This window comes from Podarcis raffonei, chromosome 4 (assembly GCF_027172205.1).
Source record: "Podarcis raffonei isolate rPodRaf1 chromosome 4, rPodRaf1.pri, whole genome shotgun sequence".
In the NCBI taxonomy this organism is placed as follows: Eukaryota; Metazoa; Chordata; class Lepidosauria; order Squamata; family Lacertidae; genus Podarcis; species Podarcis raffonei.
The window spans coordinates 78,528,021-78,545,371 of record NC_070605.1 but is presented as its reverse complement, the minus strand read 5'-3'; the positions used below and the strand labels follow the sequence as shown (position 1 = coordinate 78,545,371).

The 17,351-nt window shown below is 42.5% G+C and overlaps 1 protein-coding gene across 2 annotated transcripts in view; it reads right to left on the bottom strand.

Moving 5' to 3' along the window:
• Positions 1-17,351, bottom strand: part of LOC128411822 (parapinopsin-like) — a 49,874-nt gene that overhangs the window by 3,569 nt on the left and 28,954 nt on the right. For both annotated transcript variants that reach the window (XM_053384276.1, XM_053384277.1), the window contains exon 4: positions 14,591-14,824. In XM_053384276.1, the coding sequence (XP_053240251.1) occupies positions 14,591-14,824 (234 nt within the window). The remainder of the gene's footprint in view (positions 1-14,590; positions 14,825-17,351) is intronic.

The following is a 17,351-nucleotide window of genomic DNA, read 5'->3' as shown; positions in this document are numbered from 1 at the left end:
CCTCTGTCTTTGAGCTCTTTGCTCTCCTACTTTTAAGGCTTGCTGGGTTCTGGGAGATGGTGGGTCTGGAATGCTTTCTAGTGACCTGTCATCCAGCTCTCCCATTATTTCTCAGCTTTTCCCCTCATCTGCCTCTGAGCTGTGACCTCCCACAAACCCCCCATTGAAAATCTATACAATCTTCCTCTTCCTCTTCCCTGGAAGGGTCAGGATGGGGAGGTGGTCTCCACCATTCTTCCTCCTCTGCCCAGTCCGTGACAGGATGTTAGACTAGAGATCTTCAGCAGCCTTTTCCATTTTAGTTTTCTTTCGCTGCCCCAGAGCCCAGTTGCAGTGCTATTCAGGGAAAAGTGTCAGGAAGAAAGGTTGGGGCAGAGGGCAGCGGAGCTTGTAGTCTTACGAATGTTCACTACCACTGCAGTATTTATTGGCAAGCCAAGTCAGGGGGAAGCGAGTGAACAGAAGAGAGGAGCTTTGGGGTTGTCAGAAAGTAGTAAGAAGAGAAGAGGGAATTCATCAGGTTGCCTTGTGAGCCAAAGATGCAGTGAGATGCCAAACACTGTAGGTTCTTGTTGTTAGAGCAGCGATTCAAAATTGTGGCCCAGAAATATTCAAGCAATGCTTCTGCATTTGCAACATTCACTTTCACCCCCAAGTTTCTAGCAATAGGAAGCAAGATCCTGATTCTACTTCTAGGTCTTAAGAATGTAAAGACAATTTAGCTGGATCAAGCTGAAGGTCCATCTCATCTCACACTCTGGTTCCAGCAGTGGTCAATTAGATGCCTCTGCGGAGGTTTGCAAGAAAGGCATAAAGGCAGTGGGCTTCCTCTGTTGCTTGTCCCCAGCCTCTTGACATTGACAATATCTTATCTCCAAACACAGAGCATCCATTGGGTTGCTGTGTCAACCTGCCTGTGTGTCACTTATCTGCCTGTCTAATCTTGTTTCCGAAGGTGGTGTTCATCTTCCACATCTTATTTTTCCCCTGATTTTTTTTAAAAAAGTGATGAGTTGCATAATTTAATTCAAAGGAGGATGGATCAGGTCGCCTCCTTCAGGCCTACATAAGACTCCTGTCAAATGCAAACTCTCTCTTGCAAAAGACTGCTGAGCACCAACAGAGATGTTCTATAATCTTTCACCTTGTTGTCGTGCAAGGATAGCCCTCCAGGTGTTGGGAGTGCAGCTTCCTTCCTTCCCGTTGGCCATGTTGGGTGGGGATGATGGGAGCTACCGTCCAACAACATCTAGAGATACACATGTCCCCCATCCCTTTTGTGTTTGCTCAATCAGTAGTATCCCAGTAAAGGAAAATATAGCGCACATATCTCATTGCTTAGGCTCTCACAAAAAATTTTTACCCAGCTGAGTTGAGAGAGAAGAGAGTTTGCATCCGTGCTTGTATGCATATGTTTCTGCTGTATTCTTAACAATAACCACCTGCCCGAGGCATAATTCAATTTAAAGAAATAATTGTGTTGGGTTCAGCATAAGTTAACCATGGCTTAACTTAACATCCTATTTGTTTCAGTGGGAGCTAATCTCATTATTGCTAACACAGCAACACACACCAAATACTGGATCATAGGAGTCAATTCCTAGGGGCTAAGGTCCCTTCGCCACACGCCATAAAATATCGGAGGGGGCTGGGCCCCACCCAAAGTTGATGGGCATTGCCATTCATATGATGTGTGTGTGCCATGTCCTGTGATCCATTATGTGGGGTGGGGCTTGCCTAGGGGCCCAGTATTTTATTCAAGTTGGCACCCCTATACTGGATACTTTTCTGAATAGTGCCATGTTAATCAAGTTTTATCTAAGGGTTCAACTGCTTGCACATTTCTTCAAGAACCTTAAATTAGTGGTGGCCATGTGGTATCTTCTTAAATGTAACTTAGAAGCACTGCTTGTCTCCAAACTGAGGTCTAGTACAAACCCAGGGATGCCACCACAGATCCTGAGTCAACCTTCCAACAAAGTCTGGTTTTCCCTCTCGCCATTTAAGTTCTCCTAACTCAACCACCTTCGCAATCGAAACTGTAGTTGTTTATTCCACTGACTTCAGCAGGGTTTGAATTGGAAACTTTAAAAATATTATCGGTTCATCTTCTGATAAGTGTTCACTTTGCAAAATTCCACAGATTTTACTTCCGCATTTTACTTCAAAATTCCGCATTTTACTTCAATGTTGAAGGGAAATGAGAGGGGAAGAGGGAGAAAAACAGGAGGGGAACTTCCGATTTTGTTTTTTAAAAGTTGCAAGTGAAAGAAAGCATTAGCAAGTGATAGCTGATTGAAAGTTCAGACTGTTCAGTTTAAGACAGTAAATGAATGTGTATTAGATGTTAAATAGAATTTTGTATGTTTTTAGGCCACCTTATTATATATATATAGATATATATATAACAGTGCATTTTTAATCTATATCAGAATTATAAATGTTCAGTAAATGTCTGCAACTCCTACTTGAAGTCAGTGAGAAATCTCACTTTAAAAAAGTATGAAGTCTGTTTAAGCCTTTGCTTCTTCTTCTTTTTACCAGTTTTTTTAAAAAAGCAAGGGTTGCTGGGAGAAGTTAGTTTTGATTGGCATAAATATGTTGAAAGCGTCACACTTTCTCTGCACTGATGGCTGTACAGTTGAAAAGTTGCACTCAACACCTTGGGTAAAGCATACTTGTTTTCTGTTCTTATTATCTGTCATGATCTACACTTTCCACTGTGAATTTTTTAACGTGGTGCTCTCTTAATTTTTTATGCATAACGCCTTCAGAAGGTCACTTGGAGGTGTTCTCATGTTTGTTACAGGGAAATTGATCTATAAGCTGTTGAGCCAATCTTTGTTTTGCTAGCAAAAACAAAACGTTCATCTCTTGTTGTTTCTTCCATTGTCATGTGTGACTTGGAGGTATGGCCAGGTACTTGCTTCACCTTCTCAGTTTTTCCCCTCCGCTTGCTACCAGAGTTACTCATGTTGAGTTCAAAAGCACTGAATGTGGCACTGGGCACAAAATCCAGCTTCCAGCGACTTTTATCAATTTTTTCTTTTAAAAAAGAGGTGCTTTATAGCCTGTGTGGCTGGCAAAAATACCCCAACAGTGTTGAGTATTGCCTCCTCCAAACTCAGAGAAGTCAGAGGCAGTGCTTAAAAATATATATTATAGGAGCCTAGGGCAAGGCTTCAAGTACCCAGTTTTCTTCCTTGCAGAATCAGATTAAAAATATGGAAATTAAGAAAATCATGCACCCTTGTTTAATCAGCTGACACACAAATCACAGTATCCAGCTTTCCTCTGCACAGAATCCAGATTGTTTTGCAGGCCAATTTCCCCCTGCACATATTCTTTTGCTCAAAGGTATGTTCCACTGTGTTCAAATGGATCTTGCTCCCTACAGGTGCATATAAGACTGCAACCCTCATATGGCACCTGGGAGTAAGCCCCATTAAACTCAGCCAGGCTTACTTTCAAGTAGATATAGGATAGTTCTGTCAATTAGCCTTGTGGCAATCGCACGGCTAGTTGGGAGATGGGAAGTGCCTAATTTCTACTGAATTGCGTAAATAGCAATCCTAACCCCACTTATCTTGGAGTAAGCCCTATTGAATTCACTAGGACTTACTTCTGAGTAGGCTTGGTTAGGGTATGGCCACAACAGCTCTGCCCACCCCCCACGCCAGACAAAATACTTAAATTGTGACACCCTATTGCCGTCGAGTAGGCCCTGTGGCGGTGTGAGCTCTCATCCCTAAGTCAGAGGAAACATTTATGGGTGTTACACTCATCATGCAAAAATATTTGAAGTGTTAGTAATGAAAGCTGCAAAATGCTCCACACTTGTTAAAAATCACCCTTTCTAAAGTGGATCATTAAATATAAATGGAGGTTTTTGAAAATATTGTTTGGGCGCTAAATAATTCTTAGTACTTGGGGGGGGGTCTAGCTAGGAGTTGTTCTTTTGATTTTGTTCAACAAGGTTTTTCTATCCCTAAATTGAACTCGTGACTTCATTAATTTCAGAGTGCCTTGCCTTGGACAGATTGCGATCCATAATTTTCTTAACAAGGTCCCCTTCTTTCTTTCTCTCACACAAACCATACCAGGGTAGTTTTATGTGTGCTGAAATTGAAGACAGACAAGGTTATGACTGGGCTTTACACATTTTCTTCTTAAATTTTTTGAAAGTTCAGTTGCTTACATGGCATGCAAAATTGGAGTAAAGAGCAAGTGCAGCTATGGAAGGAAGGATGGGATATAAAAATAAATGATGATGATTGTATTTATTTATTTATTTTAAAAAGTAACCAACTTCTTTCCCTCCCTTCCTTATACTTTGCAATTTGAAGATAAAATACTGAAAATGTCGCGAAATTACAGGCACATTTCAACAAATTTTAAAATCTCATATAGAGACATTTGCATCCATAAAACTGCAGCTTTCTGTGCAAAGAGAACATCTGGATTAACTGTTTATATAAGTACCTCATGTCTATTGAAGGTTTATTTAAATAACCATCCTGAGATCTTTGTGATGAATGCTGGTGTATGAATTGAATAAATTAAATAAAAATAAAACACATTTTTATATCACAGGTTTCCACTCTGTAACATGGCAACATAATTCGAACCTCTGTTGTTACATGGCCAGCTGTGTACATGCCTTATATTCACACATATCATCTCATTTTCTAAAGCTGTAGTCACTGAGCTACTCAAATAGAAGACTGTGTACTTTTTAAATAGCCTTGAGAATTATTTTGTATGATAATTTTTTAAGTGAATGTGCACTCTTCAAGAAACGAAAGCTTGAGATTTTCCAGGAGTCGCATTTTTAAAAAAAGTGTTTGTATACATTTTAACACTTTTGTATTTTCTATTTTGGTTTTATATATTTTTATGTATGCACAGTGTACAGATTTTTCCTGTAAATAAAGTTTGTTTGTTTTTTTATTTGATTGGATGCTTCAGTCTCTCATTATTTAACATGAGGGGATTAAAATGTGTATGTTACAAAACAAATGTTGCCATTAAGGAACTAACTGCACATGTAGGTAAAGGTAAAGGGACCCCTGACCATTAGGTCCAGTCGTGACCGACTCTGGGGTTGCGGCACTCATCTCGCTTATACATTCCGAAAATAAGCTAGGTATTAGTCTCCAAGCTACTTTTGATGAATAGCCTTGTGAGAAGTGACCTACCCCTGAGACCTAATTTGATTCCCTCCTGCCACAAGTTACAGAATGGGGGGAAAGGCAAGTGTGAGCAAAAAGATCTATAACTGCTAAGGCATACTGAATTTTTAAAAAACTACTAATGCACAGACCTCGCAAAGGAAGTTCTGTGTTTAACAAGGCTTCCACAAGCTAGCCTTAAAGGTTTCCTAAGACTGTTGGCATCGCAAGACTTTACAGCTACCTGGTGTGCTCAAAAGGCATGGATAAAGTGTACCAGATCTTGTGCTCCTCAAAAAGACCTGTCTGGAGTAGAAGTCAAGTCCAAATGGGTAAAGGAACACTATTTCCCTCAGTATAGACCTAAATGATCTAGGCTTATTGGATAATGAGCATCATCTCACTCACACTGCCTTCAACGCTCTTAACATCTTATAATCTCTACTTCCATGGCCTTAAATACATGGACATTATCATTCCACCAAGCTATTCAGAATGGATAACACACACATGCTTAAAATTACCAGGAAAGCCATTCCCCACCCCCCAATAATTTTTACATGGTCTTTAAAAAGATAAAGGCCATAGCTTCTACTTTTCATGTTGCGCTAAATGTAAATGTCTACATTTTATTTCTGAGTACAAGCAACTGACTGGTTGTTCTACAGTACTCTTTGCAGTAGGAGCTGTAGTGCAAAGGTTAATTTGAAGGGGCACAAGCTTTTTAAATGCCAGTCATACAACCTGTAGCCCCAGTCACTTTTTCTGAGATCTGAACGGCTCTGCAAAAGGTCTTCAATCCATTCGTTTGTCATCAAACATTAAGAATACCTAGGCTGAACCCAATTAGAATACCTAAGCTGAATCCATAGTCAACTTTGTGATTGTACAAGGTCCTAAGAGTCCAGCTTTGCAGACTGTGCGCACTTACATATGGGTTTCATCAACAAATCCGATGCCCAACAAGTCACTATTAGTCAACTGCTGATTTATCATTTCTGTTTGTGAACTTATAATTCCGTCTATGTATGAATGTCAGAAGCAGTAATTCATGAATGTACAATTTTAAGTCAACGCCATGTGTTTAAGATAGTGGTGGGAACCCTGTAGCCCTCAAGATGCTCTTGGGACAATCCCACCCACCATCCCTGACCCACCATTAAAGCTGGCTGGCAAAAACAGGAGTTGGAAGTCCAAGAACATCTGGAAGTTCACAGGTTCTCCATTCACTGCTTTTAAGAGAAAATCTATGAATGGTGTGTCTGGACTGCACCTAAGCCAAATGTTTCCACGCTTCTGCTTCCAACAATTTAGCCAACACTTTATTGATTTGTTGCCTGCCCTTCACCCGAAGGTCCCATCATTAAAACACAACGTTAACAATAACAGAACAACTTGTAACCATAAAAAATAAGGCGGGTCCTAACAGTATATACCCAAAGTGTCCAAAGAGGTGCCTCTTCAGCATCCTTCAGAAGACAGATACACCTCTGTGGAGATGGAATTCCACAGCTTAGGGGTTGCCATGGAATGCCCTCTCCTGGACCACCACCCTTCCCCAAGCCTCTGAGGGTAGAGACACTACCAAAAGGGCCCCAATCTGAGCACTTGAGCTAGTCTGATGGGAAGGAGGCAGTCTTTCTGATATTTGGGACCTCAAAAGGGCCTCCCAAGATGGGGAAGCTCTGAGGAGAGTTCTGTGCTCTCTCTCTATTCCCCAACAAAACTCACTTGGGAGGTTTTTCCCCCCTAAGGATAATGTGGATGCAGCGGTCCCACATTCCCAATAATCCCCTTGTTTGGGTATTCCGCTAAAGGAATCCAGCGGTTGTGGATCCTGTCCAATGCCCTGCTGGTGGCTAGGGCCATGGCACGACCCCCAGTGACATCAGGGGAAGCTTCCAGGTGTATTTGCATCAACAAGCTCCTCCCACTGGTTGTTAACCTTAGGATGACTCCCTGCCAGTGGCGTAGCGTGGGGGTGCCAGGGGTGCTGGCCGCACCGGGCGCAACATCTGGGGGGGCGCGAGTCCAGAGGGAAGGGACAAGTTCCTTCCTCCGCCGGGCTCCCCGTCGCCACCGCCAGCCTTGCGCCCTAGCGCGCGCGCCGCCCCCCGCCGCCGCTGCGGCTGTGCTCCACTCACTGCTCGCAGGAGGAGCAGCCGCTGCAGCAGCGCCGACGCCGCCACCGACGCCTGGCCGGGCGCGGGCAGCCTCCGCACCCCGATGCCGACGCCGACGCCATCCCCTCGGCCCAGCCACAGGTGGCGGCTGCTTCTGCCGACTGGGAGGGAGGAGAGCTCCGAGGGGCCTCGACGCGCCCTGCGCTCCCCAAAACCCTCCGAGAGGAAGCCGGCGGGCGGGCGAGGGTCTCCCGGCGGAAGGGGGCGCCGCTGGCTCCGGCTCTCAGCGCAAGTCTCAGCCGCGGGGCGGGGGGGCGAGGACGGAGCTCGGCTGGAAGCCCCCGGACCCGGCCGGGAGGAGGAGAGGCGCTCGCCAAGCCCGGATCTGGAGCGCCTCGGAGCGCGGGCTCCACCTACAGCCCAAGGAGAGGAGGGGGCGGGGAGGCGCCCGAGGGGAGGGGGCTTCGGCTGCCTCGGCCCGGGGGCTCCGCAAATAATAAATTTAATAAATTCCTGCTGAGCCTTTGGGGGGGGTCCTTGGCTCCTTCGCTCGCCCCCAGCCCCAGTGGCATAGCGTGGGGGGGTGCAGGGGGGCCGGCCGCACCGGCCACAACATCTGGGGGGGCGCTCGCACTCGAGTGCTAAAATCCACGGGTTAGGGGGCGCAAATTACTTGCCTTGCCCCGGGTGCTGACAACCCACGCTACGCCACTGCTCCCTGCTGCCCAGAGTGGAGTCATGTATAGATTGTTTGATCCAATGCCTACGCCAATGCCCCTCACATGCTGTAACCAATAAAGTTGTGGCCTTCTTCAGCCCATTAACCTAAATACATGTGTCCCTGTGTCTTATTTATCTCAAAGCGGGTGGCAGGTCCTCAACTCACAGTGAAGACTACTGGGAATGGCAGCTGCTGGCTCTTCCACCAACACGGTCATCATTTGCCGCCTTTCAAATTCTACTGCCCTTCTAATTTTGCTGCCCCTAAAATTCTGCAACCCTAGGCAGCTGCCTGACGGTTAAAACTGGGTCTGCTCCCAGACTGGGGCTAGATATGAGTGCCAGGGCCTTCTTGTGACATCCAAACATTTTTCTATATAATCAAGGATAGCTTCAGAAGTGAGCTATAAAATAAATACAGTGGTACCTCGCAAGACGAATGCCTCGTAAGATGAAAAACTCGCAAGACGAAAGAGTTTTTCGTTTTTTGAGTTGCTTCGCAAGACGAATTTCCCTATGGGCTTGCTTCGCAAGACGAATACGTCTTGCGAGTTTGTTTCCTTTTTCTTAAAACCGTTAATACCCAGGGAATCCGTGCTTCGCAAGACGAAAAATTCGCAAGAGGAAAAAACTCGCAGAACGAATTAATTTCGTCTTGCGGGGTACCACTGTAATTGTGTTTGTTTCCATAGTTTATATCTCAACCTTTGATGCGTAGGCACACTCAAGGTGGCTTGCAAACCTCCAGATACATTTATAGACATTATACCAGCAGTTAATTTGATAATAAAGTGGATTCCTAATGTTTTCATTACGCATGCAACAGACATTATGCTGTATTTGTGACGCTCTGTTACATTTTATCGTTTTGTATTATTTATTGTTTGTAAGCTGCTTTGAGATTCGTTTGAATCAAAAGTGCCACAGAAATCAGATCAAACATTTTGACAAGCTAACTTTAAACTTAACTTCTGTGCTCTAACAAAAAGTAGCATATCCCAGGGCGGAAGGTCCTGCTAACTAAGGCAAAGTTTCCTTGAAAAATGTCCCTAAGTAATTGCTGGCAGACCCAAGGACTTCTAACATACAGCTTGAAAGAGAACACTTCACCTAGCTCCTTATCCAACAATACTATGTCAGAATTATTTAGCCAAGCAAATTATGATTGATGGATACAGAATGACATATGCCCATAGGCCAATCTTCAAGTCATCATTTCAACATCCAGCTTCAATTGGAAATGCATTTATTAATGGCAGCGTTTGATAAACAAGTTTAGAATACTGCTCCTATAAGAGAAAGTAAGGTTCATTCCAACACTCTAATTCTACGATTCCGTGTGTGAGAGAGAGGGTGGGAGAGAAATAGAAGAGGGCAGGGACCTTGAGAACCGTTCCCCATGAACATTTATTATTATAACATATTTATTTGTAGCATTAGTATAGCACACTGAGCAGGGACACGTCACCTGGCCACAGTTTTCTTCACTATGATCAGAGTGTGGTATTCCTATTTAAATTATAACAGTAATTTCTAATTCTGAATCTATAAATATGAGTTAGTATACACAAAGCAATGTTTTCCTTGTTCTTCTCTTTTGATGATGGATCTCCTTGAGTTGTGGGTGGGGATGAAGAAGAAGAAGAAGAAGAGTTTGGATTTGATATCCCGCTTTATCACTACCCGAAGGAGTCTCAAAGCGGCTCACATTCTCCTTTCCCTTCCTCCCCCACAACAAACACTCTGTGAGGTGAGTGGGGCTGAGAGACTTCAGAGAAGTGTGACTGGCCCAAGGGCACCCAGCAGCTGCAGGTGGAGGAGCGGGGAATCAAACCCGGTTCACCAGATTACGAGACTACCGCTCTTAACCACTACACCACACTGGCTCTCACTGGAGTTTGCAGGACTATTTATTGTTTTGGGAATGATAGTAAGCTGCTTCAGAGGTAATGTTTGCATGGGGGGAAAGGTAGTCTGTTCTCATGTCAGCACAAATTTGGAAGATAAACAGGCAAAAACTCCTAAAAGTTTTTAAAGACTTCACACACTTTTAGTCCTGCCATTACCTTGGGATTCATCTTGAAGGGTTAGAATGTAAATCTCCTTGAATGATAATGTTGAAAGAACAGTTTGTGTAGGAAGGATGTAACAAGTACAGCCATCCTGTGTGTGTTCTTACATAACTATTACACACATCTGTGCGTTTTAATGTCAATTAATGTGCTTTCAGAATCAGTTTTACACGTCTTGGAGATGGAAAAGGAATAAAATTATAAGTGTGCTAGAAAAGAGTCATAAAGCCTGTAGGCTGTGGGAAGCAGCTAATTGGGTTATTAAATAGTGACTTAGCCACAGGCTGTCACACTATATACAAAACGAAAAATAACATTAAAAATACAGAATATAATTTTAAATTACAATGACAGGCATCAATTGAGAATAGCAGCATTTAAATATGAAATGCCAAACTTTTAAAAAATTAATTCCACAGACTATTAAAGCCATCACATTTTACAGCCTTGGTAGTTTTATAAAAATTGTCACGGTCAGATTAATTCAAACTTCTATTATAGCTCATTATGAATCAATCATCCTTTCAATCCAGGCCAGTGGTTGCCAAATGTTTTTCCTCCAATAGATCACTTGAAAATTGCTGAGGATCTTGACGCACAACTTAAATTATTATCATTCTTTTTTGTCTGTTGTAGCAATTGTAACGTGCTGTGCTGCACCGTGTGGTTTTTCAGATTGTATTTTCATTGTTTCTTAAATCTGGCCCTACTCATCATAGTCGTAGACATGCCTTAGATTTGGTGTTTACCTCTGCAGACATGGGTGACCTGAGACAAAGTTCCAGTAGAACAAAAGAAGTGACATAGTCTGTTCACTTCCTGGTGCAACTAGAATTCTCCGTGACCCTTCTCCTCCACAGGGAGATGGGAACCAATTCAAATGGTCTTTCCCACCACTTAATGAATCCAAATGGCTTCCAGAGATCCCAATCCAGAATGAGAGTCCTACACCTTGCAGTTAGTGGCCTGAATGGACTGGAGAAAATGTATTTTTCCTCTGTAGTTGTACAGAAATACATATCGCACCCTTATATATAAAGTGGTACCTTGGTTCTCAAACTTAATCCGTTCTGGAAGTCCGTTCCAAAACCAAAGCGTTCCAAAACCAAGGTGCACTTTCCCATAGAAAGTAATGCAAAACGGATTAATTTGATCCAGACTTTTAAAAACAACCCCTTAAACAGCAATTTAACATGAACTTTACTATCTAGCGAGACCATTGATCCATAAAATGAAAGCAATAAACAATGTACTGCAGTCACACAATCAATCAGTAGCTGAACTGGGTTCCACGCAGTCACAAAAACAAAAGAAAAAAGAGCCACAAAAACAAAAACGCAAAATAAATAGCAAAAAACAGACAGACCTCAGCGTAACACTCAAATCGGAAATGTGGCACTCAAACCAGAAGCATAACACTCAAAACAGAGCACATTCAGCTTCCGAAAAGAGTTCGCAAAGCGGAACACTTACTTCCGGGTTTGCAGTGTTTGGGTTCCAAGTTGTTTGAGTATCAAGGAGTTTGCAAACCAAGGTAGCACTGTAAAGGGAGGGGATCTTACAGCTAAAATGGGTGAAGATGATGGTGAAGAAGATGAATATGAAAGGATGAATTATGCAACCTTTTTTGTTGTATCTCTCACTCTTCCTTTCCCCCTCTAGCCCTTACTAGTCTTTTTATTGTATTCCTCTTGGTGGAAGGTTGTCTCGGCTCGTTAGTGTGAACTTATTGTGCAGACTCCAAAGATATGTAAATATTACATAATAATGAAAAAGAGATGAGATCACAGTGGCTACTGCTTTAAATAATATATGAGGTAGTGAAGCATTCTTTTCCTTGATTATCTGACTCTGACAGAAGAATTATTCTTACCAACAGCTCTTGGAAGTCTACATCCCATTTTCAAAATAAACTTGCAAGCCAAATAAAAGGGAGAGAGGAAATGAAGAGAATATAGTACATTTCAGCAGGTTTCTACCACTGTTCTCCTCAGAACTGCCACATCTTTTCAGAAAACTGTTCACATTTTTAAAAAGAATTATGATGATTGGATAATTTCTCTACATCTTGCCATCTTGAATAAGACTACAGGTTGCTATTGTTATTTTATATCTTTTTTACATTAGCGGTAAGATGTCTTGAGTAAAAACCTCCTCTAACGTTTATAAAATCCTAACGTGCTGTGTTGAAATCCTAACATTTTAGAACGGAAGTGAGGTAAATATTTTTAAAATTCTTATTATTTATTCAGTTTGTAGAATGCCCTTCATCTGAGAATTCATAGCATAAAAACACAAAAATAGATAATGTAACAAACAAAACAATACCCCCCAAAATGATGTTCATTAGATCTTTCCAGTATATAGATTTAAATATAACTTAACTGAATTCTGTAGGAACAGTGTGATAGAAATAGCTAACAGCCCACTCCTATGAGCGATTGTACTGAGGCAAGAGTTCACAGGTGTGGGTTCAAGGTCTCAGCATTGGGCTGGAGCTGAGGACATGGTCTGTTGTACTGTAACATTGCTGGGTGAGCCCAGTCTCACCACAAATTCGGGAATAGATCTAGAAAGAAACTCACTTGGAGGAATCCTAGGTTTCCTCAAGGATCCTAGATCCAAACATGAAAATGCTTTTAAGAGCCATTCCCACGAGAACCAAAGAATATTTCTACAAAGAGTCACAAGAGGGCACCATTCAAGGATGACACTTTTCCACTGGCAAGTTAGATTTCGCCTATTTAAGCATGTGACATGCTGACATGTACCTAATTTTCCGAAGGTATATTATTTAAAATCACAATGTATCCCTAATCTGCAAATGGTGAATCCAATGCTTTTGCTCTCGGGCAGGGAGAATGACACAAGAGACTTTCAAGATGTTCAGGGAAAACAACAAGCATGGGTCTATGAAGAGGCATTTTTCCAAGTTTCCGAAAGTCAGTACAAGCAGTTATGATGACAAAGATGAATTTCCTATTGTGGAAACCCCCGTGGTGTGAAAAGAGGTGATTCAGAAAGATGAGCACAGCATACATTACAAGCCTGACGCACAACTCTGACAGTGTTGCGATATCTTAATATATTAGTGGGAGAAGCTGCAGTGTTGGCCTGTGGGGGTTATCTTAGAAACTCCATCAGTAGCTCTGGATCAGGAAAAGGGGAGGTTTGCACTGCGCAGACCTCCCACCGCCTCGCCCATCTCCCTACCAGTGAGGAACAGAACCCCACCTGCAGGGAAGCTAACATAGGACCTCCACCACACCTGGTGAGTTGCTTCTCGTAGCTACATCACCTCACCACAACCCTCATTTTCAAGGGCCAAGAAGTTGTCCCTTGCTCAGTGAGGGAAACAGTGCACTTGAGCAGGTTGCTACTACAATTTCCCCCAGAATTGCCAAGACACACAGGATGATACCGAGATTGTCATTCTCGCCCATGACACGTGCTTATCAAGATACAGTCCCACTGTAAGATTCCATCCCTAACACTTTTGTACCAATTAATCTAGGAAAGCAATAACTAACCAAACAAATGTTCTCTATCTCCCTTTAAAGAAATTCATCAGGTTGCCTATTCTAAAGGCAATGAATCGTTATTAGGTCTCAGGGCGGTTCACAACATAAAAGTTACAATGTTGAAAGTACAAAATAGATTATGAAAACAACTAAAACAGTTAGCAATACTAATGTATACAAACTAATACAGTGGAACCTCGGTTTTCGAACGTAATCCATTCCAGAAGATCGTTCAACTCTTGAAACATTCGAAAACCAAGGATCAATGGGCTGGCTGCAAAGTCAATGGGAAAAAATAAAAAACGCGCCTTGGAAACCATTTGACTTCCGAGGCACGTTCAGAAATGAAAACAATTACTTCCGGGTTTTCGGTGTTTGGGTTCCGAATTGTTCGGCTTCCGAGACGCTCGAAAACCAAGGTTCCACTGTAAATACATTTCCCAACAAAAGCCCCTAAACAGTATCCCAGACCACAAATACAAAATACGTATTAAGATATAATATTTAAAAACAAAGAACATCACCTCCAAAATAAAACAATACCCACTCAAGTTAAAACCCCATCCCTGTTAAAACCATAATTTTAGCACAAGGGAGCCAGCCCTCATTCCACCCCCAAAGCTCCATCCCCAAACTGCTATTATTTACTAGTCAAAATAACTATTGAGCTTATCGCCCAACTAAAATAATCTTGGTTGTCCTATGAGTTTTAATTTATTAACTGTGCAATCCTATGCATAACTATTCAAAAGTCGATCCCATTAGGTAGAGCAAGGCAGCCACAGAATAAAAAAGCAAATTGTTGAGCACCAGCAAAGGTGGAAATTATTTACCTTGCCTTGGGGGGAAAGTCCTCCATTTTGGATTTTCTGCTTCAGATGCTAATAACTCTTAGTCTAAGTAGTCCTCAAACAAAGGAATATTACTTTGGGAGCACAGAAGTCATTTTCCGTTTACATAAGACAGCTTGCTTTAATGCTCACCTGTTTGTTCATAAGTATGTAGATGATTGGATTGCATACAGTGCTGCTCTTTGCCAGAATAGATGGTATGACGCTTGCAACTGGGGACACCAAGCCTGGTCTACCGAATGTCGCAAGGAGAGCTATAACTCCATAGGGCATCCAGCAAATCAGGTAACAGATGATGGTCGTGATCACCATGAAGAGGACGTGGAATTCTCTTTTACGGGCAGAAGTCTTCCGTATTTTTCCAACCTGGTAAAAATTACATACTGTCTTATTAGCAGTCCAAAATATCCAAAGTATAGCAAGTCATTTTAAATGGTCTTTGAAGTGTAGGTGGGTTCCCACGAGGCAAGACACAGTGATAACAGCAAGAACCTTTATTGAACAAACAGAACTAAACAACAGGGGCAAAGCAACTGCTTATATACATTTCTGAAGGCCTGGGCCACTCCCACTCCCAACGTGATTGGCTGTCTAAACTTCCAAGCTGCGAATCATGACTCAAGAGTTTAAGGGCCAATGGCATATCCAATGTGATTGGATATCATGAATCGAATCAGAACGCAGGGGCTCAGAATCCTTAGTCCAGACTCAAGCTCAGGCAAATTCAGACCACTGAATACATAACAGAGTCAGGCCCTTGTTCTTTTGAGCAGGACCAGCCTTATCATTATGCAGAACAAGACAGGTGCCTCAGGCTGGCTTTTCTTGCAGTTTATTGGCCGTTAACTGCTCCCAGACACTGGTTTTAAGCACCGCTACTGCCTCACCCCTGAAACAAATCCAAAGTTAAACTAAAATTGGGTGTCACGCGGCATCCGCAAAATACCCAGTACTCCAGATTGTATTTAATTAATAAGCTTACAGGGCAAATCTTAAGCATGCCTGCTTGGAAGCTAATCCCATTGAATTAAATGGGGATTACTCCTAAGCAACTATGCGTAGGACTGCAGCATCGTTTTCTGTTTTGGAGCACCCTTTGGCATGGAATTGCTTTGAATTGGCTGCTCTTCGCCTTGGAACGCTTTAGAATCTGAACAACGGATGGTCAGAATTGGCTCCCAAATAGATCCCCAGGGCATTACTAAATGGTTATGTGTGTGTTAATTGCTCAATTTAATTTGAAAGGAAAATAAAATATTCTTTAAAAGTTGTAAATATTGTCCCTCTCTAGGAGTTCTGTAGGTAAATGTCCTTGAAAACAGCTGCTGAAGAACCAATCAATCATCGCGTGTAAATATATTGTACTACTACCTCATACAGCTCCTAATTAGTGTTATATAACTTCTAAGTCGATATTGTCAATTGGTAGCAACATTCTAGAGCCTGACAAGTGTGCGCAGTGCTCACAGATCAGTGCCTGAACAACAATCCTGATGTACAGAAATTGACTATCCCTGACCTGAATCATAGAGTTACTCTTTGAAATGTCTTTAATAAATAAGATGCAATGTCTAAGGAGAGGGACTGCATACCGGCACCTATTTTTCTTTTTTTAAGAAAAAAACTGGTTCCAACTCAAGAAAGTATGTTCATTTGCCCAGTACAATGGATGTTAACATTTCATACTGCAAACAGGAAACTGCCGCCTGAATGCCCACTGTTAGGTTGTGGGTGAACATATCAGACGACACAGCGATTCTTCAAACAGCTCTTGTTTATTCACAGGCCAGAACAGACCTGAACTGAAGGGTTCAGCCAGCCTGCTTATATAGAGCTCCAGCATAATGTAACTGTAACAACTTTCTGTAACTATCCAATCACTGAACGTCACTTTCGATCCCTTATTTGCATATGTGGACCTGAGTAAAAACTATCTACAGTATCCCCCTGCTGGCCCAGGGTGAGAAACTTCAGTACATAACACCCACTCCCCAAACCATATATTAATATTTACCTAAAAAAGCTGCCTAACACCTAGGCAGACTCACTGCTCCATCTGTTTCTGTACTGTCTATACCAGGCATGGCCAAACTTGGCCCTCCAGATGTTTTGGGACTACAACTCCCACCATCCCTAGCTAACAGGACAAGTGGTCAGGGATGATGGGAATTGTAGTCTCAAAACATCTGGAGGGCCAAGTTTGGACATGCCTGGTCTACACTGACTGCAGCAACTCTCCAGGGTATCAGACAGGGAGTCTCTCCCAGACCTACTGGGAGTTGCTGGGGATTGAACCTGAAATGTACAAAGCAACTGTTTCTGACTATCCGTTCCACCATCTGTGGATTCTGAGAAGGTGAAAGCAGCTACTGGGGAGAGGAGAGGCCAAGACCAATCACCCTGAATGGGCTCACACTGTTGACTCATAATTATCGCAAGGCAAGCACTTTCACATCACACCGACTCTCTTCATGTTGGGCCTTCTGGGGTCGTGTTTACCAGCATCCATCAGAAGACAAAGCATTTTGGAACATCACAGAATCAGCTTACTTTCAAGAACTTTTGTCAGTGTGTGACTTTCAGATTTGGCCTGAGCCTTGTTGAGAAAAGCATGAACAAGTGGGGACTGCGACAAAACGTTGCAGAATGTACTCTTGTTCAGTGTTCTATCTAGCCATTTCCCCTTTCAGGATATTCTAGTCCCACTTTCCCTCTGTCTCTTGATTATTTGTGCCTTCCTCACCCAAAGAAACTCAGCATTCCATGGCCACTGAGTAATAATAGTCATTATTATTATTATTATTATTATTATTATTATTACCCCACCCATCTTGCTGGGTTTCCCCAGCCACTCTGGGCGGCTTCCAACAAAATATTAAAATACCATAAAACA